At 49.6% G+C, this 24,837-nt stretch overlaps 1 protein-coding gene and 1 long non-coding RNA gene across 2 annotated transcripts in view; one reads left to right on the forward strand and one right to left on the reverse strand.

The window, feature by feature from the left end:
* SORL1 (sortilin related receptor 1) overlaps nucleotides 1-24,837 on the forward strand; it is a 171,627-nt gene that overhangs the window by 19,810 nt on the left and 126,980 nt on the right. The window contains exons 3-6 of the mRNA XM_058687081.1: nucleotides 4,232-4,357; nucleotides 11,983-12,144; nucleotides 14,384-14,451; nucleotides 20,067-20,247. Coding sequence (XP_058543064.1) covers nucleotides 4,232-4,357; nucleotides 11,983-12,144; nucleotides 14,384-14,451; nucleotides 20,067-20,247 — 537 coding nt within the window. The remainder of the gene's footprint in view (nucleotides 1-4,231; nucleotides 4,358-11,982; nucleotides 12,145-14,383; nucleotides 14,452-20,066; nucleotides 20,248-24,837) is intronic.
* Nucleotides 17,213-24,837, reverse strand: part of LOC131486958 (uncharacterized) — a 46,571-nt gene continuing 38,946 nt past the window's right edge. Inside the window, exon 2 of the long non-coding RNA XR_009249538.1 lies at nucleotides 17,213-17,348. This is a non-coding gene — a long non-coding RNA (uncharacterized LOC131486958). The remainder of the gene's footprint in view (nucleotides 17,349-24,837) is intronic.

Consider the following 24,837-nt stretch of genomic DNA (forward strand, 5'->3'; position numbering starts at 1 on the left):
AAGTTAATGCAGAAATAATGACTCAGAGGCTGGAGTCGGTGGTGCTGGGATAGGAACGATCCAGACTTTCTTCAAAGAAGAGTGGGAACACGGCTCATAAGGCCCCGTCAGCAGGGCAGAAGGGAAAGAGCCTGCCCAAGTGAGGGACTGGGTGGGTGTGTCAGAGGACGGCCAAGTCATACATATTCAGTATATAAAAAAGGGCTGGATCTGAAATCCCGGAAGGTTTGCTTTTAAACAGATTAAAAAAAACAAGACAAAACAAAAACCTGTCCTGATGAACTTGTAGCAAGTTGCATGGGGAATGACAGCTGAATGCCGTCCTTTTCTCTGATAAGTCTGGTCGACGAAAGGAAACACTCGGTGTTTAGGTGTCGTTTCGGTTCGTCCTTCCCACCTCTTTGTTTCTGCCCCGTCCTGACATAGTTTACGACGCACTCGGTGCAACGTCATTGGCCAAAGAGCTCTCCAGAGATAGCGTCCGAGGGAAGATCAGAATCCACCAGCTAAGGTTTTAGCAATGGTAGGACTTGCTGCCCTTGTGCCCAGAGTGGTGCGACATGATCGGTGTACCCCAGCATTGTCCGAGGAGCGGGGCCAGTACTTGCTAGCTCGGTCACAGGGCAGAACTTGGTAGCCCGTGGAGCTGGCGTGTGGCTGAGCTCTGGCTCTGTAATCACCCTCCCTGCGTTTGGATCCTGGCTCTGCCGTTCATGAGCCGTCTGACCTTGAGCCGAGTCATCAACCTTCTTTTGGTCTTCTCATCTGTCAATGAGAGAGTGCTTGCAAAACCTTGCTCCTCAAAGTGTGGTCTTGTGAATCAGCAGCCAGGAGTATTTTCTTTTCAAAAGGGAATTTTTTTTTTTTTTTAATGTGTGTTTATTTTTGAGAGAGAGAGAGATAGAGAGTGTGCACAAGTTGGGGAGGGGCAGAGAGAGAGAATCCCAAGCAGGCTGTGCGCTCACCGGGGGGCTTGAACTCACGAACTGTGAGATCATGACCTGGGCTGAAGTTCGATGCTTAACCGACTGAGCCACCCAGGCGCCCCGCGTTGTATTCTGTTCCTTAGGGAGCAGTGCCTTGGAGAAGTCAGAGGGGACCAATCAGTGCAGAAACCTGTGCTTGGAGAAAGACCATGCTGTCGATGCACAAGATGAGTGGGCACAGGGTGTTTGCCCGGATTTGCCTGGAGATCATAGTGGGCAGTGAGTCAGCAGCCTGGTACAAGCCTGGGGGCAAGACTGAACCAGAATGTACCGGTGGGGGTGCAGTGCGGAGACCATGAGGCCGTCAGCCTTCTTGGCGTTATCTGTGTGCTGGCAGAGGCCTTTTCTGGGCTTCCTGGGTGGAGGAGGGTGGAAAGCTGTGCACAGCCCTCAGCCTGGGCTTTGCCCTATGGAGCTTAGTGTCTAGGTTAATCCAATAGAAATAAGAATTATGAGGACAGGATCGGGGCTCCTGGGTGACTCAGTCGGTTAAGCGTCCGACTTCGGCTCAGGTCATGATCTCACGGTCTGTGAGTTCAAGGCCCGTGTCAGGCTCTGTGCCCACGGCTCAGAGCCTGGAGCCTGCTTCGGATTCTGTGTCTCCCTCTCTTTCTGTCCCTTCCCTGCTCTCACTCTGTCTCTCAAAAATAAATACACATTAAATATTAAAAAAAAAAAAAAAAGAATTCTAAGGACAGGATAAAAAGATCGTGTTGGGATTGTTCAACCTGGAGAAAGGAGGAAAGGTTGGTGAGTCCTTTACAAGAGCCTGGAGGTGTAGGAGGGACCCTCACATACTTAGTCTTCACTTCTAAGAAGTAGAAGTCCTAAAGAGATGGGGTTTGTTTGCAGGTGTGTCTGAAGGAAGAGCTTTTTGGTGGTGAGGGCTGTTGTACCTCTGAGTATGAAATGGGGCTGAGAATCCCAGAAAGGACCTGTATTTTGTTAAAGTTGGTGTTTTATCCCTTCTCCTGCACACCTACTGCCCGGCCTGGAGATTCAGCGTATGATCTTCCTCTTTAACAGAGCGACGTAAGTACGTAGAAGAGAACGTTCTCTTAGAAGAGTAACTTGCAAGAGTGGAAAGACAACTGGAACCGGGACTGGAGGAACCCGTTAAGTTTTGTCACTTACTAGCTGTATGACCTCGGGCTGGTCATGAACTTCTCTGAGTCTTAGTTTTTGTGATCTCTTAAATGGAAATAATTCTTCATTCACTCACTGACTCATTGCTGTCATTCTTTTTTATTCATTTATGGGATCCATTCATTTACTTCGCTCTGTGGTATATAATGATACTTACTAATGCGAGAAATCTTTACCGAGTACCTGTGATGTCTCGGGTATGCCGAGGGCGGCAAAGGTGAGGCTAACCCACAGAATTTTTAAAGTTGAGCGAGAATTTATATCGAAGAATATCATATACTGAAAAATGCTACCCTAATATGACTTATCATCACGTGTGCTTCTGAGGAGGTAACACATAGGAGATTATCCATTTTGGGGATGTTGGAGCTGGAGGGGGCTGAGTTCCCTTTTTGAGAAGCCATTAGTTTATTACATGTGACATGGGAACCTAACGGGGAGTCTCAGTGTCCGTTGTGGGTCAGGAGAACGGAAGTAAGAACTACTTTATCTTTTTACCCACTCAAATTATCTGCGAACTTCTCAACCTGCTGCATTTCTGAAGCCATTTTTATGGTGACCCCTTACTGTGGTGCTTGGTAGTTGGGAGCACACATGTGTAAACATAAGTGTTCGTAATAGGGTTTCTTCCACGGTGGCCCAGATATGGGCACAGGCTCTATCTGTGCTCTTCTAACCTTGACATCTAATAAATATTAACGCCCTGTAGATACTCTCCGTTCCTTTGTACCTGCCTTGCGTAGTTCATTGTTTCCATGAGTTATTGTTTGCAAATATTTGTATGCTTACATCGTGTGTAAAGGGCATGTCTTTGTATATCTTGTGCTTAGCACAGTCCTTGCCTCCTGTCAGATCCTTAAACCGTGTTTGCTGTTGCATCAATGGGCCTGGTGGCAATACCCTTTGTGGGATTAGTCCAGTCCTTCCTGTCCTTGTTGGGATGCACCTGTCATTTTTCTTCAGCGCTTACCCCAATGCTCACTAAGTATTCTTAATATTGGATTCATCAGCCAGCCTTGTTTTGAATCCTCTGATTATGTTAATTTCACGTTGCATAGGCAGCAAGTCTAGGTGCAAAATACCTGCCGGCTTCTCTTCTGCCATCTATTTACCCCAGGTGTAGTGGCTTTGGGATTTCTGGCTTTGGAGGCAAGCAGCCTGGATCACAATTCCACGCTGCTGCTTACTATCTCTGTGGCTTTGGCAAGTGACTGATCACGTAAGCCCCCCCCTCCCCCCATGCCTTATCTGTAAAGTGATTTTGATCATTGCAAAGAGCTACCTGAGATCTTTCACGTGACGGTGGTACAGGATCTGGCACCTCGTAAGCACACGGCGAACGACAGTTATTCTTCTGTTTTATTACTGTGGTTACTGGGTAGCCAGAGACCCGGAAGCAGGAGAGAAGAAAATACCGCTGGCACGGGCACGGCTCCTGTGGCTGTTCTCCCGAGCTGTATGTAGCATTAGCAAGCGTAGGCCAACTGGGCCAGGGATCTGGTGCCTATGTATTTAACCTCCCTGCATATTTAATCACTCAGCGCTTTCTTTCTCATCTCTGGGGCTACTCTGCGGAGGCCCGGGAGGGTTTTTTTGTTTTTTTTGTTTTTCCTTTTTTTCTTTCATCTTCCTCGGTGCTGTAGGAACAGAACTTCCCAGCAGAGGATTGAAGGATTAGATTACCTTTTGGGGACATTTCGACAGATGGCAAAACAAGTTCCCAGTCCCTCCCCTCCCCTCCCCAGACAACCACATTCTATCTGCCGCTGGATGTAATTTGTTAAACACTTAACCGAGCCGTGGGGAGGAGGTCAGCCTCGTCGCCATCCGTGGGTCTCCCCCTGCAGGGGGGTCGTGTCTTGGCGGCAGAAAGGAGCCTGTGTAGCAGGCATTGCCCTGCCGTCCGCCCCCCACGTGACTGGACGGAGAGGTGCCCCGCTTCTCCTGTGTGTGTCATCTCTTGGCTTCTGTCGTTTTGTGACACCGGGGGCCTCTCACCCACATTTGGGACCCAGGGCGGGATGTTCACAGGTGGGGTCTTTTCTGCTGCGTTTCTCACCAGCTCTGTCTTCTTTGCCCTCTCCTCCTCCCTAATCCAGGTGTATGTGTCTTATGACTATGGAAAATCATTCAAGAAAATTTCCGAGAAATTGAACTTCGGCGTGGGAAACAGCAGCGAAGCCGTGATTGCGCAGTTCTACCACAGCCCCGCGGACAACAAGCGTGTAAGGAAGCGCTGTCCCACCCGTTGTGACTCCCTGGGGCTTGATTCCATCCGGGACGACTGCTCTGCTAAAGGGGGGCTGGCAGAAGGACTTCCTTGTCATCTGTTTGCAGCTTGGCAGTGACTGTTTTTCTGCTAACCTTGGGAGAACACGGTTGTTAGGGTGGAACTGTGCATAATCAGGGGGGCCAGGTGCCTGCCAGGCGGGATTTCTAGACAAACCTGTTGGGCTAATGCACAGAAAATCTGCCAGCTAATGAGCTGCCCTACTCACAGGTGGCAAACGCGTTACCCATGTGCGCCCCTCCCTCCCCCCAAACCTGCACCAGTGGAGAAAAGAAAACCAAGGCTGCAGACCTGCTGTGCCTCCTGATTTGTTTTCCCAGCTGGCTGGCCTGGGGCTTTGTTTCTGCAGCAGAACCCCAGGCAATTAGATTTGGAGGGAGCATTGATGTGAGATTGTCCGGGGTCCCAGAGAGGTGGCTGCAGAGGTGGGGAGGACAGGAATCAGGCAGCCTGCAGGGTTAGGGTGTATTTGATTGCTTTCTTCCCCACCCTGGTGAGTCCTAGCTCACTTCCAGAGTTAAGACCACTGCTTCTAAGGATGCTCAGAAACCTCTGAGGTAAGCATAGCTGCTGCTTTTTTGGGCATCCAGAAAGGAACAAGATCCACAGGCAATCTCGGCCAGGTTACACCTCCTCCCTGCCCACCCCCCAGCGCTGGCTTCTCCCATTGCCTGTATTCAAAATATTTAGCCACTGGTATGGCACTGACCAATCAGAACAGACTCAGTCTGGAGGGAGCTGGGTCCTGAAGGCCACGCTGCTGGGCCAGGCATTAACCTTTTAGTTGCTGGATTGTGGACAGGTCCTGGGGAAGGGTCCAGGCCACTGGTCCTTAGGAGGGACCACTCCTGGGTTTCAAGGAAGCAGCTGTTTACTAATGGGTATAGAAACAATGAAAAAAAATTTTTTTTTAATGTTTATTTATTTTTTAGAGGGGGTGGGGAGGCGCAGAGAAAGAGGGAGCCAGAGTCTGAAGTAGGCTCTGAGCTTTCTGACGCGGGGTTCGAACTCATGAACCGCGAGATCATGACCTGAGCCAAAGTCAGACGCTTAACCTGCGGGGCTACCCAGGCGCCCCTAAAAACATTTAAAAAAAAAAAAATTTTTTTTTTTTAACGTTTATTTATTTTTGAGACAGAGACAGAGCATGAACGGGGGAGGGTCAGAGAGAGGGAGACACAGAATCTGAAACAGGCTCCAGGCTCTGAGCGGTCAGCACAGAGCCCGACGCGGGGCTCGAACTCACGGACCGCGAGATCATGACCTGAGCCAAAGTCGGACACTCAACCGACTGAGCCACCCAGGCACCCCTATTTTTTTTTTTTAAACTAAAATAATTATTACTGGTACGTCGTGGTTCCTATCAGTCCTGCCTGATCTTGAAGAAAAGCAGCAGCTAGGAACAAACTCACCTCTTCCCTAACTCCCTCCGCGATGAGAATCAAGGAAGAGGTGCTGGAGGGAATTGGCTCTGTAGACAAGATTGCCGGCCCTTTGCACCACACTCCCCACTGCACTTGGCCAGGCAGCCCTGGTATTCGGGGCTCCCACAGTTGGATGGGTCCCGCTGCCCCCAGGGCTTGACTCCCGTGAGGTGAGGAACCCTGCCCCAGGGTCCAGCTTGCTGGCTGTGCCACATCTCCCACGGAGAGATCCGTATGCCCCCCCTTGCCTCTGGGAATCAAATAACTCAGATTACTCACTTTGTCAGGTTGTGCCTGTTACCGTGACTTTTTACACATCGCCCCAGAGCTAACCCTCACTGCAGTTGTGGCCTTGGAACCACCCTGTTGTCCCTCTGGAATCTTCCTTTTCAGCTCTCTCTGCCCCCTCCTCACCTCCCACTGCGAGGGCACAGAGGTCCGCAAGCAGGTTCTGACTTCCTTCCTGCTTGTCATGGGTTGTGGCGAGCGGCTGCCAGGCCCGCGTGCACGTCTCAGTAGTCAGAAGACAGGAAGGGTGATGTTCTGGGCTCGCGAAGATGGTTTGGTGCAGGAAGAAGAGGGGCCTTTGAAGCAACCGGTCTGAAGAAGGAGCAGGGCAGGGGCCGGGGCGCTGGGGCGAGCGGGAAGAGAACTCCAGGGGTGGTTGTCAGGGAGTTTGAGGTGCCGGGGGGACGGGGCATGCCCGCGGCCTTGGGTGCCCCCTCCCTGGAAGGTGCTACATCTTGGGTTTCTCGTGGGAGAGAGGGACGTGCTTTGCAGTTGGTGGGGAAACAGAAGAGGAAACCGCCTTCTTGGAGAACCTGGTGACAGGTGGAGGCCGAGCCTGGAGCAGACTGAGTAGGTTGGAGACACAGCATTCTCTGCTGAGTTTCTAGTTCCCCAAAGAAGGTGGTCACCCCTCCCCAGACTTCTCAGGAAGGAAACCGTGACTCTCGTTGTGCCCGTTACTTCCGTTACTTTTGCCTTTGTCCCTTGGAAGGCAGATTGCCCCACCAGCCCCACCACTTCCTGAGAAAAATCACACAGGCTGGGTGCCTTACTGTTAAGTCCTGGTTGCGGGGCCCAGGCACGTCCCCTGGGTGAAGATGTCAGGGGGGCTGTCAAGGAGTATGGTTTGAAATGGTTGAAATGACCATCAGCAGCTGCCTGGAAAGGTGAGGATGTCACACAAGGGCCACGTGGAAGCCCGAGGGGCTGTGTACCTGTGCAAAGGGAAAGGAGGTGCTGGGTAGGCGAGCAGCTGTGGTCCAGTGGTTTTGCTTCACGATGGAGATGGAATGGCTCTGGGGGTCATGTGAGTGTTTGGGTCTATTTTTGTACCTGCCAACAGCCCCACTTCCTTCTTCTCAGCCTTGTGTGCTGCCTCCCTGAAGCAGTGCACAGCCCTGGCCACCCGCCAGTGCTGCTGGCCTCACAGTGCCCCTGAGGTCAGCCACGCAGTGTCTGCATACGCCTGGGGCTCCTTACAAAAGGCCCCCGAGTGTGCAGCCAGGCTTCCCAGCCTCAAGAGCTGGTCCTCTCTCTTTCCCTTCCGGAGTTATGTTCCTTCATTGCCTCCTGTGTGCCCTTTGTCCTGTCTTTGTGCTCTTGGTTCCTCCCCTCAGAACTGGAGAGAATCACTTGTGCTAACATGGAGGTGAATTCTGTAGCTTTTTTTTTTTTTTTTTTTTAAGTTTAAAGTGAGAGAGCGAGAGAGAGCAGAGGAGGCGCAGAGAGAGAGGGAGAGAGAGAATCCCAAGCAGACTCCACACTGTCTGCAAGGAGCCTGATGCAGGCCTTGAACTCGCAAACCGACAGATTGTGACCCGGGCCAAAATCAAGAGTCAGATGCTTATCCGACGGAGTCACCCAGGCGCCCCTTCTGTAGTTTATGTTTCTAGACTCTTTGTACTTTAAAGAGGAAACATAGGTATTTTAATACATTTTTCAAAAAGAGTTTATTTTGAGAGTGAGAGGACAGAGAGAGAGAGAGAGAGAGAGAGAGAGAGAGAGAGAATGAATCCCAAGCAGGCTCTGCGCGTGTCAGCGTGGAGTCCGACACGGGGCTCGAACTCACGAACCGTGAGATCACGACCTGAGCCCAAACCAAGATCTGGATGCTTCACTGCCTGAATCGCCCAGGCACTCCACGAAGAAACATAGTTGTAAGCCAAGAGCTGAATATTCAGTGACTGCCGACAAGGTGGGGAAGGTGGGGATACGTGAGGACGCTCCTGAAATCACATCACCCAGGAAGCACTTGGTAGGTCAGGTCAGCTCTTCTGGCAGATCTGTGGGGCTGGCCTCGGGCAGACTTGACAGCCAGGCAGGCTGGGGACCAAAGGCAGAGTAGGATGTGCTGTACTTCCTATCACGTGCACACGCAGCACGGTTACGTAACCACGTGAAGCCACACGTGCCCGAGTGCCGGCTGGAACCCACGGGTGTGTGTGGGGCTGGGGAGTCAGCGAGGTTGGATCAGGGAAGTAAAGGCCTCACGGGGTACGTGGGGTTGGAAATGGAGCTTCGAGGACAGGCATGATTCCAGTAGCTCCGTGGAGCTGGCGGGAGTCCAAGAGGGGGAACAGGCCACGGGCCGAGACTTCAAGGGGCCGGCGTATGTGGTTTCTGTGCAGGCGGTGGGGAGATTCACTTCTCAGGGGTGGAGCGTTTGCACCGCGGTGCTTTGGGGTATCGGGCAGGTGCTCATCTAAAGATGGTCGTGTTGGCTTTTGGCCTTGAGGACAGTAGGGAGCCATAGCAGGGTCTGAGTGAGGGGGCTTGCTGTAAATAGTGTCTTATAGGGAAATGTGTGTCCTGGCAACATGCGGGATGCATTAGAAGGGGAAAGATCAGAGAGGGGCCGGGAAGGGAACCGTCGTGGTAATACAGGCATGAAGTTGCCCAGTTGCTCAGCCAGGCCTCGAATACCTGCTGAGCGTTTCGCACCCTGCCAAGCCCTAGAAGGCATGAGAAGGACCAAAACCCAGTGCCCGGCACCGGTTTGCTCGTGGGCTCCACCCGTAGGAAGTGGGCCACGCTTGGCAGCACCGGGGATAAAAAAAAAAAGGAGAGCGGAGAGTGTAAAAAGGAAAACGTGGCCGGCTGGGTGGCTGATTGGGAGTGGGGGCCGAGGGAAGGCAGCGGAGTGCCACCCGTAATGGTGAGAACTCGGGCCGGGCGACGGGGTCGCACGCACAGAGCGGGGGACGTGGCCGGAAGGTGTGGGAGGGCTCGGTTTTGGACCCGGCGAAATACCTCGGCGCGTTAGAGGGGAGATGCCGAGGAGGGCAGCAGTCAGGGTGAGGCTATAGATTAAAGGTCACCACACGCCTGATCGTGCCAGAGGAGGGGAGTCGAGGATGGGGTGGTCGGGTGTGGGGCGTGCAGGCGTGGCATGATTCAGCGTTGCCACGAGGCGGGGGAAGGGAGCTGCCCGCAAAAGCTTGAGGAGCGGAGTAAGAGAGGAGGCGCAGGAGTGAGCCCCGGGGAACAGTGTGCGACCTCGGCATTAAATTCAGGAAATGCTGCCTCTGTTGGAGCAGGAGAGGAAAGGCTTGGTGGCTGGACTGTTCAGGGATGGGCTCTGAACCAGCCAGACACCGATGTAGATGCTGCCTCCTGGGTCACCTTGGCCAGTGAACTTCTCTGCGCTTCAGTGTCCTCGTCAGTAAAGGAGATGATACTCATAGCTAAAGCCCTGACTTGCCGTGAGTACCAGAAGGATGGAATTTGGTAAGGCAGGCGCACGTTTGCAACTCAGTGCCTGGCGCACGCTGAGCGCTCCTGACACCTTTTGTTGGACTGTTTGTTTAGAGTAAACTCCGTGCCCCACGTGGGGCTCGAACTCACGGCCCTGACTCCACCACGTGCACCAGCCAGGCATCCCTGTTCTTGCCGCATTTAGCTATTATCAGGAATGATAATAAGCTCCCTGACTGGGAATGTGATCTTTAGATTTTTTAAATGGGACACGTGTCGAAGCCATGGAGTAGATTTCTAGAGGAGTCTTTTTATTTATTTTTATATTATATTTTAGTTTTTGAAAGTTTATGTTTGAGAGAGACAGAGACAGAACAGGGGAGGGGCAGAGAGAGAGAGAGAGAGGGAGAATCCCAAGCAGGCTCAGTGCTGTCAGCACAGAGCCCGATGCAGGGCTCCAGCTGGCGAAACCATGAGATCATGACCTGAGCCAAAACCAGGAGTCGGATGCTTAACCAACCAAGCCACCCAGGTGCCCCAGAAATCTTTTCAAACCAAGAACACTCCCTACCTTAGGAACCAAGATGGTTTCAGAGCAGGAAGATGGGCTCTGTTACTTCTAGGGAACGCCTTCGTGCCAGAAATCATGATGGTCCTCTTAGGATCATGACTGTTTTCACAACATTGCATTTGCTTATGGTAGTTTTTGGTTTCAAAACGTTTACTAGCCTCTCTGGTTAGGTTTAATTAGGCTCCTGCAGACTTTGGAGTTTTGCATTAGATGCTGTGGAGGAAACAAAAACACATAGAGCGTGTTCTTGGGAATTGGGGAGGGAAAAGCCAAAGGGAAAGGAGCAGGAGCAGTGTGCAAGCGAATGCAGAGCATTAGGACGAGCCTGAGCTGTTAGCACCAAAAGGATTCTGAACAGAAGATTGATCTGGGTCAGATGCAGCCAATTAGGGGACGTGTGCTTGAACGGATTCCTTTGGGTTGTTGATTTCGGGGACTGGCTGGCACCCGAGGAGCTGGGTCCCTCTTCCTCCGGTTCACGGTGACCCTCTGAGCCGCCCTTGCCCTTGTGGGAGCAGGGAGGCTTTCCTTCAGATCTCTCCTGTGTGTTCAAGGCCTGCCACCGTCTGTGCTTCTTGATCCGTTCCCTCAGTCCCTCAAGTCTGTGCTGTACTTTTTTTTCTGCCCGCCCTTGTTCCCAAGCGCAAACTGCCTCAGACTCGGGATGTTCTTTCCCTGTGGAAGTCTTGCCCGCCTTTTACAAGGGCCAGCTCTTCCCTGGAGTCCTTTCTGGTCTCCCAAACTGGAACTAATCTGTGCTCTGCGCTCCTCGTAGGACTCTGTCCATGGTGTCTCACTGAATCGCATTTTCCCTCGAGTTATAGTTATCCACGGTCGTGTCTTTCTTTCTGCCACTTCGGACCCTAAGGATTCTGTGTTTTCACCGTGGCATCGTACCATCTGGTCCGTGGTGAACATTAAATGCACATTTGTCAGGTTGAATTGCCTCCGTCCCTTTCCCTCGAGAACTCTTTATTTATTTTGAGAGAGAGAGAGAGAGAGAGAGAGAGAGAGAGAGAGAGAGAGAGGAGTGTGAGTGAGTCCAAGTGGGGAAGGGGCAGAGAGAGAAAGAGAGAGAGAGAGAATCCCAAGCAGGCTTCGCACCACCAGTGCAGAGCCCGATGTGGGGCTCGAACTCATGAACCGTGAGATCGCGACCTGAGCCGAAGTCGGACCCTCGACCGGCTGAGCCGCCCAGGCGCCCCTCCCCTCGAGAACTCTTTGGGTTGGCCGTCACTCTACAGTCCGGCTTGTGCAGGGGCTAAATAGGGTGCCGCCCCTGCTCCCCCAGGCTGTTTCCTGCCGTGCCCCACAGTGAGTCTGCCGGCCCCACTGGCTGCACGGTCCTCCGAGCTGCCCTGTCACCTGGCCTTGTGTCAAGGAGAAGCTCATCTTCCTAGATGGGTGTGACTTTAGGGATTTTCCTGGGAAGACATGCCCCGTAGCTGCTCAGAGGACGGAGGGGTAGTAGAAACAGTCCTGTCTGTGTGCAGCAGGTCTGAAGAGCAGGACTTCTGTGTCCCCGCTGCCGGTAGCCACCCTCCGATTGTGACCGAGTGACCTGCCAGAGAGGGAGAATGGCCAAGTCAGCTGAGAGAAAAGAAAGGAAGGCTTGACTCGCGCCGTTACCTGGTTAAAGGAGAGCAGTCTTTGGCTCTGTCCCAGCCCGTGCCGCACCCCTTCCTTCCCTGAGCCTTGCTTGGCAAGCACCGGCATCTCCTGGCCCAGGGATGGCGAGGAAGCCGCACGGAGGCCCCACAGGCCCCCAGCACCGCACGCGCTGTGAGAAGCGGGGCTGTGGGTGGCCCTGGCCACGTCTGCTCTGAACTTGCCTTTTTTTTTTTTTTTTTTTCCCTCTTGCAGTACATCTTTGCAGATGCTTATGCCCAGTACCTCTGGATCACGTTTGACTTCTGCAACACCCTCCAAGGCTTTTCCATCCCATTCCGGGCGGCCGACCTCCTGCTGCATAGCAAGGCCTCCAACCTTCTCCTGGGCTTTGACAGGTCTCACCCCAACAAGCAGGTAAGGGAGCTTCTGGAACGTAGTCAGGTGGGGCTTCTCGAGTTTTCTGCTCTGCCCGTGTGGATCGTGTGGCCTCTGAGTGACCTCCCCCGGCCCCTCCCTCCCTCGTCCCCCAGGCTTAGCCCTTGGAGCTATTATTTCACTTCCCATGGCTAAGGAAAACTAGATCTCCCTGGCACTTTCAGAATGCATCCCGGCCAGGGGGTGACGCCAAGCACTTGGCAGGCCCTGTTCAACATCGTGCCTTTCTTGGTGTAGATGCACCTTTGTGGGGCTTGGGGGGTAAATCGAAGCTCTAGAAATTGACCAGAGAGAGCCAGCTAAAGAAGTGTGGAGACTGAGCTCTGCTGGGACCCCTGAGTGAATTTCTGTTCTACTTTCCCATACTCTACTGTAAACACACTGATTTTGTACCATTTAATTGAAATGACCGTTAAATTTAAAATTGTTCCTCTTCGTGCGTGTGCGTGCATGCACATGCATATGTAAATATAAAGGTGTGTGTTTTTTCCTCCTTGAACCTGGATTTGAAGGAAAGCAAGATGGGGAGAGAGCCCCTGTAGGATTCATATCTCAAGGTTGAAACTTGCCAAATCGACAGCATTGGTCTGGTCTAATCCTGTGAAGCCTGTAGACCCTGTGGGTTTGGATTAATGATGACTGTTGAATGGCTTTGCTCAGAGGAACCTTGGAACCTTTCTCTTTCTTTGCGGGTTGTTTAACGAAAACATGATCTGTTTACACTTACTTGCCTTAGGGAGTAACCTAAGTAAGCCTGGGTCAGTTTACCAGTATAGGTGGATTATTGTTTTTTTTGTGGTCCCCTGCTGCTGCTGCAGCTTTTTTCTTCTTCTTTTTTTAAGTTTATTTATTTATTTTGAGAAAGAGAGAATCCCAAGCAGGTTCTGCTCTGCTGGCACGATCTGTGAGATCGTGACCAGAGCTGAGATCAAGAGTCGGATGCGTAACCGATGGAGCCACCCAGGCGCCCCTGCTTCATAATACATGGTCACTAGGGCCAGAGGGGCTCAGGTCCGGTGTTTGGAAGTTCACGGGCTTTGGCAAAGATCAAGATCGGCAAGTTAATTACTCATGGCCGTATCCTTTGTGTTCAAGGTGTTTCCCTTTGGTGCTCTTTGCCTCTGTGCCTAGCCGGTGTTCTCTCTGTTCCCCTTTAGTCACCATGACCCCTTATGGTTTTCTTTGTTTGTTTCTATGAATATAACTTGTTGTCAGATTGGCTTACATGCAACACCCAGTGCTCATCCTAACAAGTGCTCTCCTCACTGCCCATCACCCACTTTCCCCTCTCCGCCCCCATTAACCCTCAGTTTGTTCTCTGTATTTAAGAGTCTCTTGTGGTTTTCCTCCCTCTCTCTTTGTAACTCTTTTTTTCCCCCTTCCCTTCCCCTATGGTCTTCTGTTAAGTTTCTCAAGATCCGCATATGAGTGAAAACCTATGATATCTGTCCTCTGCCTGACTTATTTTACTCAGCATAATACCTTCCAGTTCCATCCATGTTGCTGCAAATGGCATGATTTCATTCTTTCTCATTGCCAAGTAGTATTCCATTGTGTATATAAGCCACAACTTCTTTATCCATTCATCACTTGATGGACATTTAGGCTCTTTCCATCATTTGGCTATTGTTGAGAGTGCTGCTATAAACATTGGGGTACAAGTGCCTCTATGCATCAGCACTCCCGTATCCCTTGGGTAAATTCCTAGCAGTGCTATTGCTGGGTCATAGGGTAGATCTATTTTTAGTTTTTTGAGGAACCTCCACACTGTTTTCCAGTTTGCATTCCCACCAACAGTGCAAGAGGGTTCCCGTTTCTCCACATCCTCTCCAGCATCTATTGTCTCCTGATTTGTTCATTTTAGCCCTTACGGGTTTTTAAGGACACTGTTTCCTAAGCAGGAAGAATGGAGTGTAATCCTTTTGTTTTTACTCTACCTGAGGGCTAGTCTTGAGTAAACTGTAATTTCTGATGATCTGTAAATGGAAGATAAGCCCCAGTCATTTTTTTCTTGTAGCTCTTGAGGTCTTAGTAACTATGGGGAGGAACTTCCCTCCCTGCCCTTGTTTGTATTTGGAGTAATCGAGCTGACCCTGGTGATCTCTGTCCCTGTCTTCACAGCCAAAGTGTTATTTAAGGTGGGGTTTGAGGGCCAGGCCATTCAGGTGGTGGGTGCTGCTTGGATCCTGATTCCTTCTTGTCCTTTTGGTCTTTACAGCTATGGAAGTCGGATGATTTTGGCCAGACCTGGATCCTGATTCAGGAACACGTGAAATCCTTTTCTTGGTAAGTCGTCCATCGAAGGAGTTAGAATTACATAATCACCTTTTTTGAGTTCTGGCTCCTTCATGGAGGACACACCTACCCTCACCTGAAATGCAAAGCCTGTGGTTCAGAAAATGCACGCTCCAGACCTGGGAATTAGAGGTGCCAGTATAATACACCCAGTGTGGGAGGTGGTGGGGGATGAGAAAGGAGGGCTATTTGTGAGAAAAGTGGCAGAGCTTTTGCATTTTTCAATCCATCAGGGGACCCAGGGGAATCTCCAAGCACTTGCATGGATTAGAATTTCTAAAGACCTTCACTCTTCGAGCATGATAACAGAAGTGTGGATTTTTCTGTATAGAAAATTCATTCACTTGTTCATTCATAACTTTTTTTTTTTTTTTTTGGCGTCTGCTGAATATAAAACATGCTAGATGCTTTAGGGTAGAAGTTGAATAATTTATGGCCAGAGTTACTAAGGAGACCGCAGCTTAGGAGGTAAGAAAAGACGTTTCGTGCGCAGAACACGTTTGGAAAGAAGCACAGAAGTCATGGACGTAGCAGGAGAAGCCAGAGGGGAGGGACACAGTTCTTTCCAGATGGGAAGGCCACAGCTCCATAGAAAAGCTTGCTGTTGACTGAGGATGTGTGCAGCAGGCTGGAGGTCGCCGGAGGGCGTGGAGGTGTGCGGGCTGGGATTCCAGGCAGGAACAGAATGGCCCGAGGCAGAGATGAGACACTGTGGTCTCGGGTGGAGAACACAGAGTCTGACTTTTGGACCGTATGTCGGGTGAAGTTTGGGGGAAGGGATGTGGGTGTCCGAATCTGCAGTGCTTGGTAAAGGAACCTGGACCGAATCCTGAAAGCGTCGTGGAGCCCTTGTAGGGTTTTGGGAAGGGAGAGTGAAGTCAACAGAGCCGCCCTTCAAGAAGTACAATTGTTGGGGCGCCTGGGTGGCTCAGTCGGTTAAGCGTCCGACTTCAGCTCAGGTCACGATCTCACGGTCCGTGAGTTCGAGCCCCGCGTCGGGCTCTTGTGCTGACCGCTCGGAGCCTGGAGCCTGCTTCCGGTTCTGTGTCTCCCTCTCTCTCTGCCCCTCTCCGGTTCATGCTCTGTCTCTCTCTGTGTCAAAAATAAATAAAACGTTTAAAAAAAAAAAGAAGTACAATTGTTTCTAGTCCCACTTGTCCCTGATCTTTCACAGTTGCAGGATGCGGGACGCAGCCTTGAATACATGGATTTGTCCCCGTGTGGGCGAATGTGCAGAAAAGATTCCCAGAGAAGGATGTGCTGGGTCAGTGGGTCACTCCACCGGTTCAAAGTTGATTCTTCCCAGATAGATACTTGACCTTCACTGCCCCCAGTCAGCTGCTCCTGTAATCTTCCCCATTTCACTTTCTAGTTGTACAGGGCAAGAACTTTGGGTCGTCACTGATTTCATGTGTGTTTCATGTGTCACATCCCACCTACCAGGAAATCCTGTCGTCTCTTCCTTCGGTTTACATCCAGGATCTACTATGTGGCTGCTACTTTACTCCAGGCCACCACTGTCACTCATCAGTTGTCCACCTGGTCTTTCTGCTGCCACTCCTGTCCTTCTGCAGTTAATTCTCAGTACATGGCCTGGTTGATCTTCCTAAAAACAGGTCTGATCTTGTTCCTCCCTCTGCGTTGAACCTTTTAATATGCACCAATGTTTCTCTCAGGTTAATACCAAGTACGTTCCTACCACGGGGCCTTTGCACTTACTTTCCTCCCTGCCTAGACAGCTCTTATTCAAGATATACGTATTGCTTACTCCCTTACTTCATTCAAGTCTGTTCACATAACACTTTCTAAATGAGGCCTATCTTAAGGATCCTACTAAAACTGCACCTCCTCTCCTGTCATTGTCTGTACCCTGCTCTATTCTTTTCTTGCGTAGCATTTACCAAGATTTTTAGGCTTATCATTTGTCTTTCTCTCAATAGAAAAAAAGCTCCACAAGGGCAGAGGCTTTGGTCAATTTTGTGGACTGCTATATCCCCAGTGAATAAAGCATTGAGATTGTGACTTTGGTAGAGATTGCCAGATCTTCTATAGAGAGTATCAAATTTTGCTCTCATCTCAACCACATAGAAACGTGCCTCTCTCCACAGCCAGTATGTTAGGTAAGACATGCTTACCCTTAGTCTGCATTTTATTGTGAATGAGTTTGAACATCTTTTAACCTGGTCAAGAGTCATTTTTATTTCTTTTTTTTATGACGGCGTGTCTGTTCATGCCCTTTGCTCTTTTTCTATTGATCGGTTAGTCTTTTTATTGATTTCCAGGTGCTCTTTATATATTTAAGGTTAGTCTTGTGAAATGACATATCACACATGTATGTTCATTTGTATTTATAATTCTTGGTTTATCATTTGTCTTTTGACCTTTCCACATAGTGTTAGTTGTCACTAAACGCAGAGTGGCACATACTGTTTGTGCTTCTGTTAGCTCCTTATTTGAAGAGGAATGTCTTGGAGTTGGTATTGCTTCCTTGGCAAAGGAGGTCCGTCAAGATGGAAGGAGGGGTCTCCCAGCTGAGTATCTTCAGGTGCCCCTGGACTTCCTTTTCAAAGAGGGCAGCTGTTTCTGGTCCTTTCGTTATTTTCCTTGGGCAGCGGTTGTGGCGTCTCAGTGAACTTGTAACCACAATCTTATCCAAGTATAACCTCTACCCCAGGAATACCACTAGAGCTTTCTTTGAGTTTTATTTTTATTTATTTATTTAAGTTTATTTACTTATTTTGAGAGAGAGGGAGAGAGAGAGAGAGAGAGAGAGAGAGAGAGCAAGCAGGGCAGAGATAGAGGGAGAGAGAAAAAATCCCAAGCAGGCTCCACACTGCCAGCATGGTGCCTGATGTGGGGCTCGAACTCACAAACTGTGAGATCATGACCTGATCCGAAATTGAGAGTCGGACACTTAACTCACTGAGCCACCCAGGCGCCCCTGCTTTGCTTGAGTTTTACAGGGACACATTGCCCTTTGATCTGTTTAGGTAACCGTATATCAAGAGGGCAAACCAGCAGGAAGACCAAATAAAGGAACTTCACGCTTGGGAATTTGTATGTTGTACCTTTTGCCTCCGTGCAGATACGCAGATATCTTAGGGGAAAGGACCGGCTTATCTTATTTTAGATAATTACATGTCTGGTGTCAGGGAATTTCAGGCTATTTGGAGGATTTCCCCCTAGGATTTCCCATAATACGTGAGAGCGTAATCTGACCTCTCTGCGAATAATGGCATACATTTGTTCAATAACGCGTGGCAGCCTGGGAGCAGCAAGAGTCAGGAAGACCAATGATCTATGTAATCCAGAGCTGGAGACGGGCAAGACAGGACAGTGGGAGGGCTATGGGAGAGGGACTCAGAGGTTCCCGGTAAAGCATCACGAACGGGTGTTCCATGAGGCCGGGTGAGGCCAGGTGACCGCGCTCACAGATGGGAGCAAGCCTCTGCATTTTCATTCCAGTGAGGGCAAAGAGAACCGGAAGTAGTGGAAGGCAAAGGAGCGGAAGCTTGTAGGTGGCCTGCCTTTCGGAAACGGGAGGTCCAAGTATGGATTGTGAAAGAGAATTGGGAGAAGAGTCCCAGCTCTTTCTCTCTCTAGATACTGCCTGCTGCTTTTGTTTAGGAAAGAATAATAGAGGTGAGCTCTGTCTCAAAATAATCTGAGTCAAGGTCCCTTCCTCTCTGCCTTTTTAAAAATATCTAGCAGCTTTGTTTTAATTTGCATATCCTCTAGGGTAGAGGAAGTACTTTAATCAGTACTTCTAATTGTGGAAAAGCACAGAGAACATGCCACAGCACCCCCACACATACGCACCCGGAGCAGAGCGTCTGATGATCCTACATTGGGACCAAGGCTGCTGGCTTCTCCAGTGCCCTGCTGAGACTCTGGATTGTGGGGCCAAAGTCAAGTCTTCTGTTTTTTTCTCTTGCTTATCTCCTCCTTCCTCCCTTCCTCCTCCCTGCTTGCTTGCTTTCTTTCTTTCTTTCTTTTTTTTTTTTAACATTTATTTATTTTTGAGACAGAGAGAGACAGAGCATGAACGGGGGAGGGTCAGAGAGAGAGGGAGACACAGAATCTGAAACAGGCTCCAGGCTCTGAGCGGTCAGCACAGAGCCCGACGCGGGGCTCGAACCCGCGGACAGTGAGATCGTGACCTGAGCCGAAGTCGGACGCTTAACCGACTGAGCCACCCAGGCGCCCCTCTTTCTTTCTTTCTTTCTTGGAGCACATACTCTTGACAGTTCGTCTCTGAAGGAAGTCTATATCAGAGACTTCATTATCCTGAGAGCCATTGTGAATATGGCCCTGTGCAAAGACAGGTACAGAAGCGAGTCCTGCCTTTCCTTGGTCATCACCGTGTCCTCCCTGTGAAGCTCTCCTCCCGGTTCTTCTAGTTATTTCCCCCACATGTTGAATGGTCTGCCTGGCCTGGGGTCTTGGGAGAGTTAGGAAACCTGGGGTAGATTCATCGTCCTTCCAGCTATTGTTTGGGGCCTTATTTGGGGCGGGGGGGGGGACCCCGGTTCAGAGATTCTTCTCGAGGGAGTTTGATCTAGTCAGCGTTACGGTTTTTAAGTAGCCTTTGTACCGTGGTCCACAGGTTCCATGCAGCAAGGTTCAGGTCAGCTGGGAGCCCTGTAGGACAAAAAGAAATCTAAGACGTGGCCTTTAAGGCATCTGTACTTTCTCTAGGAGGCTCAGACACGTTATGGTGAACAATAGATTACAGTGAATAAAAGGCACCACTGTGTCAAGTCACGAGAGTGATTCCAAAATCCACCCACCCAAAGCAGCTTTGTACCTTTGTTTGAAACTCAGATAAAATTCATATGAAAGGCTTGAAATTGAACACTGCGCAGATACATTGCCTGGGTTGGGAGAAGGGTGGAGAGCTTTGGGGGGGAGGGCTTCCTGGAAGAGGTGCCTTGAACTTGACCTCAGAAGATGAATAGGATTTCGAAGTGGAGATCAGAGTGCATGCAGGGAGCATCCCTGCAGAGGAGTGCTCTGTTGACAGAGCACGGGGAGTGGGGGAGCAGTGAGCTCTGTGTTTCTGAAGGACCTCGGCGAGATCAGTACGCGTGGGAAAGAGTTTGTGAAGGACCCTCACGGAACGTGACTTTGCACTGGTTGGATGATTCCCGATTGCATGGACGGGTGACGACAGCACAGGATGGACAGAAACAGAGAGGGCAGGGTCCGTTAGCAAGGCTAGACTCACTGGTTCGTCAGGTGGTTTCTTCTAGAGCTGTTCTTCTGAGCACATACCGTCCTGGGGACACACAGTCTTTCGTTCTCTGGGGCTCATAACTTGGGGCCAGAAACTCACTGACAGCCTCGAGCAGTCCATTGCTTTGTTGATTCCGAAATAGCCCACCTTTTACTTTTTCTTGTTTTCATTCTTCTCAAGCATGGCCGAGGCTTGCCTGGAACCCAACCCAGGGTGCCTGAAAGAGAGCAGTGAGAAACTTGACAAAAGAGTATCCTGGGTAGACCCCACCTTCATGCCCTTCAACTCCCGTTGGCTGTCTGCACAGAAGAACCTCCATTTGTCCAATGGTTAAATGTGGTGATGGTAGCAACTGCTCTTTTTCCTCTAGGGGTGTTGATCCCTATGACAAACCGAACACCATCTACGTCGAGCGGCACGAGCCCTCTGGCTACTCCACAGTGTTCCGAAGTACAGACTTCTTCCAGTCCCGGGAGAACCAGGAAGTGATCCTGGAGGAAGTGAGAGACTTTCAGCTCCGGGACAAGTACATGTTTGCTACCAAGGTGGTGGTAAGTTGAAGGCACTAAGGAATAAAGTCCCTTTGAGTTTCCTTTCTGAGGTTTGGCATGCTGTGATCCAGCAGGTGAGTTTACGCAAGCAGAGACTGGATTGGGGCGCCCACGGGAGCTCGACTGAGGGGCACTGGATGTAGATGAACCTTCCCGTGGGGCTTGGACGGTCCCGGGAGGCTGGAGGAGGTGGAGACGCTTAGACAACCACTCAGGGTGTCTGTGGGGCCTTGGAATTTGTCTCCTGGTAGCAAAGCCTCCTTGTGAAACACGTGCTTCTTTGATGGGGCTCCTGGGTGGCTCAGTCGGTTAAGCATCCGACTTAGGCTCAGGTCATGATCTCGTGGTTCATGACTTCAAGCTCCGTGTCGGGCTCTGTGCTGACAGCTCAGAGCCTGGAGCCAGCTTCGGATTCTGTGTCTCCCACTCTCTGCCCCTCCCACACTCACGTTCTGTCTCTCTCTTTCTCTCTCTCTCTCAAAAATAAACAAACAGTTAAAAAATTAAAAAAACAAACAAACACAAACCTAAACACACGTTTCTTTGACATCCCAATTAAAAGAACACAGAAAGGAGAGGTGGGGCTCAGTGGTGATTTTCTTTCATCTCGCTGCCTGATTCCTTTCACATTAGGGTGATGTCTTTGGGAATTCTGGACACATGTTAATTTCCATGGCTAATAGAATGTGTAGTCACTGGCTAGTGGGAGTTAATGCTCGAAGAAAAGCAGTGATTAAGCTTCCAGCTGTCAGTAAGTAGCTTAACTTCTCAGCCTTTGGGAAAACCGTCCCCTTGATTTGATGTGTTGGATGGAGCCAGATGCTGGAATGGAGGGCTTGCTCATTTAAAGGCAGAGTTGATTATTTAACAGGGCTTGCTTTGCCGTTGTGTCAAATTGTAGGTTGCAACTGTACTGCCCTTGTGTAAAGGAAGAACCTGCCCTGCCCCAGAGCAGGCTGGGCTGCTCTTTCTGGAGTGCAATAAACTTACTTTCTCAATGGCGGCCATTCCCTCCTTGACCTCAGGCTCTGACCATGGCCGCTGGCAGGTGCTTTCCTTTCCATCACACTTGACCTTAGGGACTAAGATCAGGTGTAATATTTTCCTCCAGGTTCTCACTTACTTGTATGATCGGTAGCTGGCCAGGCAGAAGCAGGTCACCCCACCTTGGGAGGACTCCGGGGTGGAGAGAGGACATCCCCCGCAAGGAAAGCAGAGATTAAAGGTTGAGGTGAGAAGATGTGGGTGGCTAGAGGCAAGATAGAGTCCCCATTACCTACTTTGCAAAATGGTTTTATTTTTATGTTTTTAAACACTTATTCATTTTTGAGAGACAGAGACAGTGCAAGCAGGGGAGGGACAGAGAGAGAAGGAGACACAGAATCCAAGGCAGGCTCCTGGCTCTGAGCTGTCAGCACAGAGCCCGACGCGGGGCTCGAACTCACAGAGTGTGAGATCATGACCTGAGCCAAAGTCGGATGCTTCACTGACTGAGCCACCCAGGCGCCCCTGCAAAACCACTAAAATTATGGCAGTTTTTCTTCTGTCAGGCTGTTTGCATTGGGTCACTTGTTGGTCCTTCCTTTCCTGCCTTGCCTGTCACTTTCTCTCACACATGCACAGTGGCCACTAGGCAGGCACCCTTGGATTGTCCTGGGCAGAGGTGTGGTGAGGGGAGCTCAGGGTGAGAAACCAGGCCTGAGAACTGATTCCTTGTGACATGTTCTTAGCCCTCCTGAGGTCCCGGATTGTTCCCAGTTTTTCAGGGCTCCTGGGTCTTTCCTGTGTGAGTTCCTTGGGCCTGAATTTATTTATATGATTTTAATTTCCTTCTATTGACCGAGTTGGGGCTGAGGTGGAGCGCTATTTTACGTCCCTCTCACCCCTATTATTTCTGGATCTCACACCTAAGAGCTGAAGTTATATCCCAGCTGGAACTTTCTGTGCCCTCCACGCGGACCTAACAACTATGTCTGTTCTCTCTCGACGTAGCTGCTTTGCAGACTGCTGGCAGCAAGTTTACTGTTGGTCCTGGCCAGTGGTCAGATGAGAGGCCGTGTCTGTTTTGTTCATCACTGATGTAGTACCCAGCATGCTGCTCGGTGCTTGATCCAGAGCAAGCATACAATAGTTGAATGAATGACATCTTCGCCTGTCTAGTTTAGAAAGCATAGGCCAGTAGATTATTTTTGGTGGGGTAGGGGGTGTTAAATGATCGGTATTTTCATTGTCAACTCTCAGCTCTCTGCATGGCTTGATGGTGAGCCACCAGGTTCCAAGGTCAGTGGTGTTAGCTCGAGGCTCTAGGTCAGGGGCAGATGAGGTCGGCCACCCCATGGAAGCATTTCTCAAATGGCGGTCTTAGGAGCACGCACAGCACCGTCACACAGGGGCACGTATTCCAAATGCAGATGGCCGGACCCAAATGCATTATTTTCTGAGCATTCCTAGGCTGCCGAAGAATCTCCAACATTCGAGAAGCTCTTCCCTGAGGCCTTCTGTCTGCAGATGCTTTCGATAATAGTCCATTCTGTTGTCCAAGGAACATTGTAGATTGGATGGGTTGATGAGGGAAGAAACACAACTGGCAGTGAGTGTTTTCTCCCTTTGAATTCCTTCGTTCTTATTACATTAGACTGTTGAACCACGAGGATAAACAACATTGGACTTGGTTGGATAACCCTATCAGTGGGAGTGTTGAGGTCTGCAAGTATAACTTCTTATCTGGGGTGTACTTAGCACTCGGGCTGCCTGGGTGTGGGGAATTCTGAGTGACCTTAATATTAAATTGATTCAAATCAAATCACGGAGCTAATTGGAAAACCACAGAAAATTGGTCTTGGATGATTAACTCTCTTGCTTTTCTCCAGTACCATGAATGATTACAATTCTCTGCCAGTTAGCTTTTTAGAACACGTGGGGACAGCCATCTGGATTCTGGACTGAAGCTCGTATCTGACTCTTCAGCATCCGCTGGTGCCCTGTTGGCCTGGATCTTACGTCATATGTGCTTTTGGTCTGATGGCCTTTGATGTATGTGTTTTTATACTTTACGTATTTATTTTATTTTTTCATTTATTTTTGAGAGGGAGACAGTGTGAGCAGGGGAGGGGCAGGGAGAGAGGGAGAGAGAGAGAGAGAGAGAGAAAATCCCAAGCAGGCTCTGTGCTGTCAGCGCAGAGCCCGATGTGGGGTTCCAGTTCAGGAAACCGTGAGATCGTGAGCTGAGCTGAAACCAAGAGTCGGACGCTTAACCGACTGAGCTGCCCAGGTGCCCCTCCTTTCATATCTTTTTTAACCTAAATTTAATTTTTATTCCTTGTTTTTTGGCACAAAGTTCACTTACTTGTCTTCATAGTCCACCTCACAATGATAGGCCGTTAAAGCAGCATCGAGATACTTCTGCAAACCAACTTCGGTTTGTTAACTTGGCAATCTGTAGCTGTTAGGTTCTTGCCGGTAGACATCAACAGTTGCCAGAATGTGGGAGGTGGGTGACAGCTAGCTGCTCCTCTGTAGGTTCACCACCAGCTTACCGTGGTCCAAGCCAGGTTCAGACCTTTCTGGCACAAATGTGTATCAGTAAGCAAAGACCCACTCTGTATGGGCTTGATGGTATTTCCCCTGTTCTTACAGGTGATGCAGACACAATGTTGTAGAGCAGGGATTGGCAAACTATGGCCCTTCCCTTGTTTTTGTCAATAAAGTTTTATTGAAACAGCTATTGCATTTGCCCCCATGTTGTCTTTCACTGCTTTCACGTTACAGTGGCAGAATTGAATAGTTGCATGGAGGCAGGATGGCACACAAAGTCTAAAATATTTCTCTATGGATCTTTACAGAAAACCGACCCTTGTTGTGGAGGCAAGATTCTGTTACCCTTTGAGTTGGCATCAGGCAACTGGAATCCTCTAGCTTGATAAGTCATAGGCATTACCCCTAAAAGTTTAGGTTACGGGCCTCCTTAAATTGTTATGTCCTGTTCATGCCAACGTATATATCTTTAGGATATTATCGCCAACTCAAATACCTTGCATGCTGCTGATCTCCCAAGACGGCTCATTTGTACTTTTGCTATTCTGACCGACCAACCACTAATTTCGCTATTGAAAACCAGTTTCTAATGCTCATTATGCTAATTTAAAGTCTCTAAGGATGATAGAGATAATGAGAAAACTTAGGAATTGTCTCAGGATTGTGGGCTTCTCTATGAGAAGTTAGCTGACCATAGTTGCGGCGTGAATTTTAGGATGACTGTCCGAAACCAAGCTATCGGCAAATTATTTTAATCATAACATTACTTCAGTGTGCGTAAACATAACGCTAGGTATAAGCACTTAATGCTTATAACTTAAGTGCAGCAGTAAAACCCAAACACATTTACAGATTGTAAATAAAACTATAATACCAAGAAGTTTAAAGTTAATTTTTATAACACCTTTATTGAGATATAATTCTATGCCATAAATTCCCCCTTTCATTTTTTAATTATTTTATTTTATTTTTTTTGTGTTTTAACTAATTTTTTTTTTAATTTTTTTTTTTAACGTTTATTTATTTTTGAGACAGAGAGAGACAGAGCATGAACGG

Source organism: Neofelis nebulosa, chromosome 10, assembly GCF_028018385.1.
Source record: "Neofelis nebulosa isolate mNeoNeb1 chromosome 10, mNeoNeb1.pri, whole genome shotgun sequence".
In the NCBI taxonomy this organism is placed as follows: Eukaryota; Metazoa; Chordata; class Mammalia; order Carnivora; family Felidae; genus Neofelis; species Neofelis nebulosa.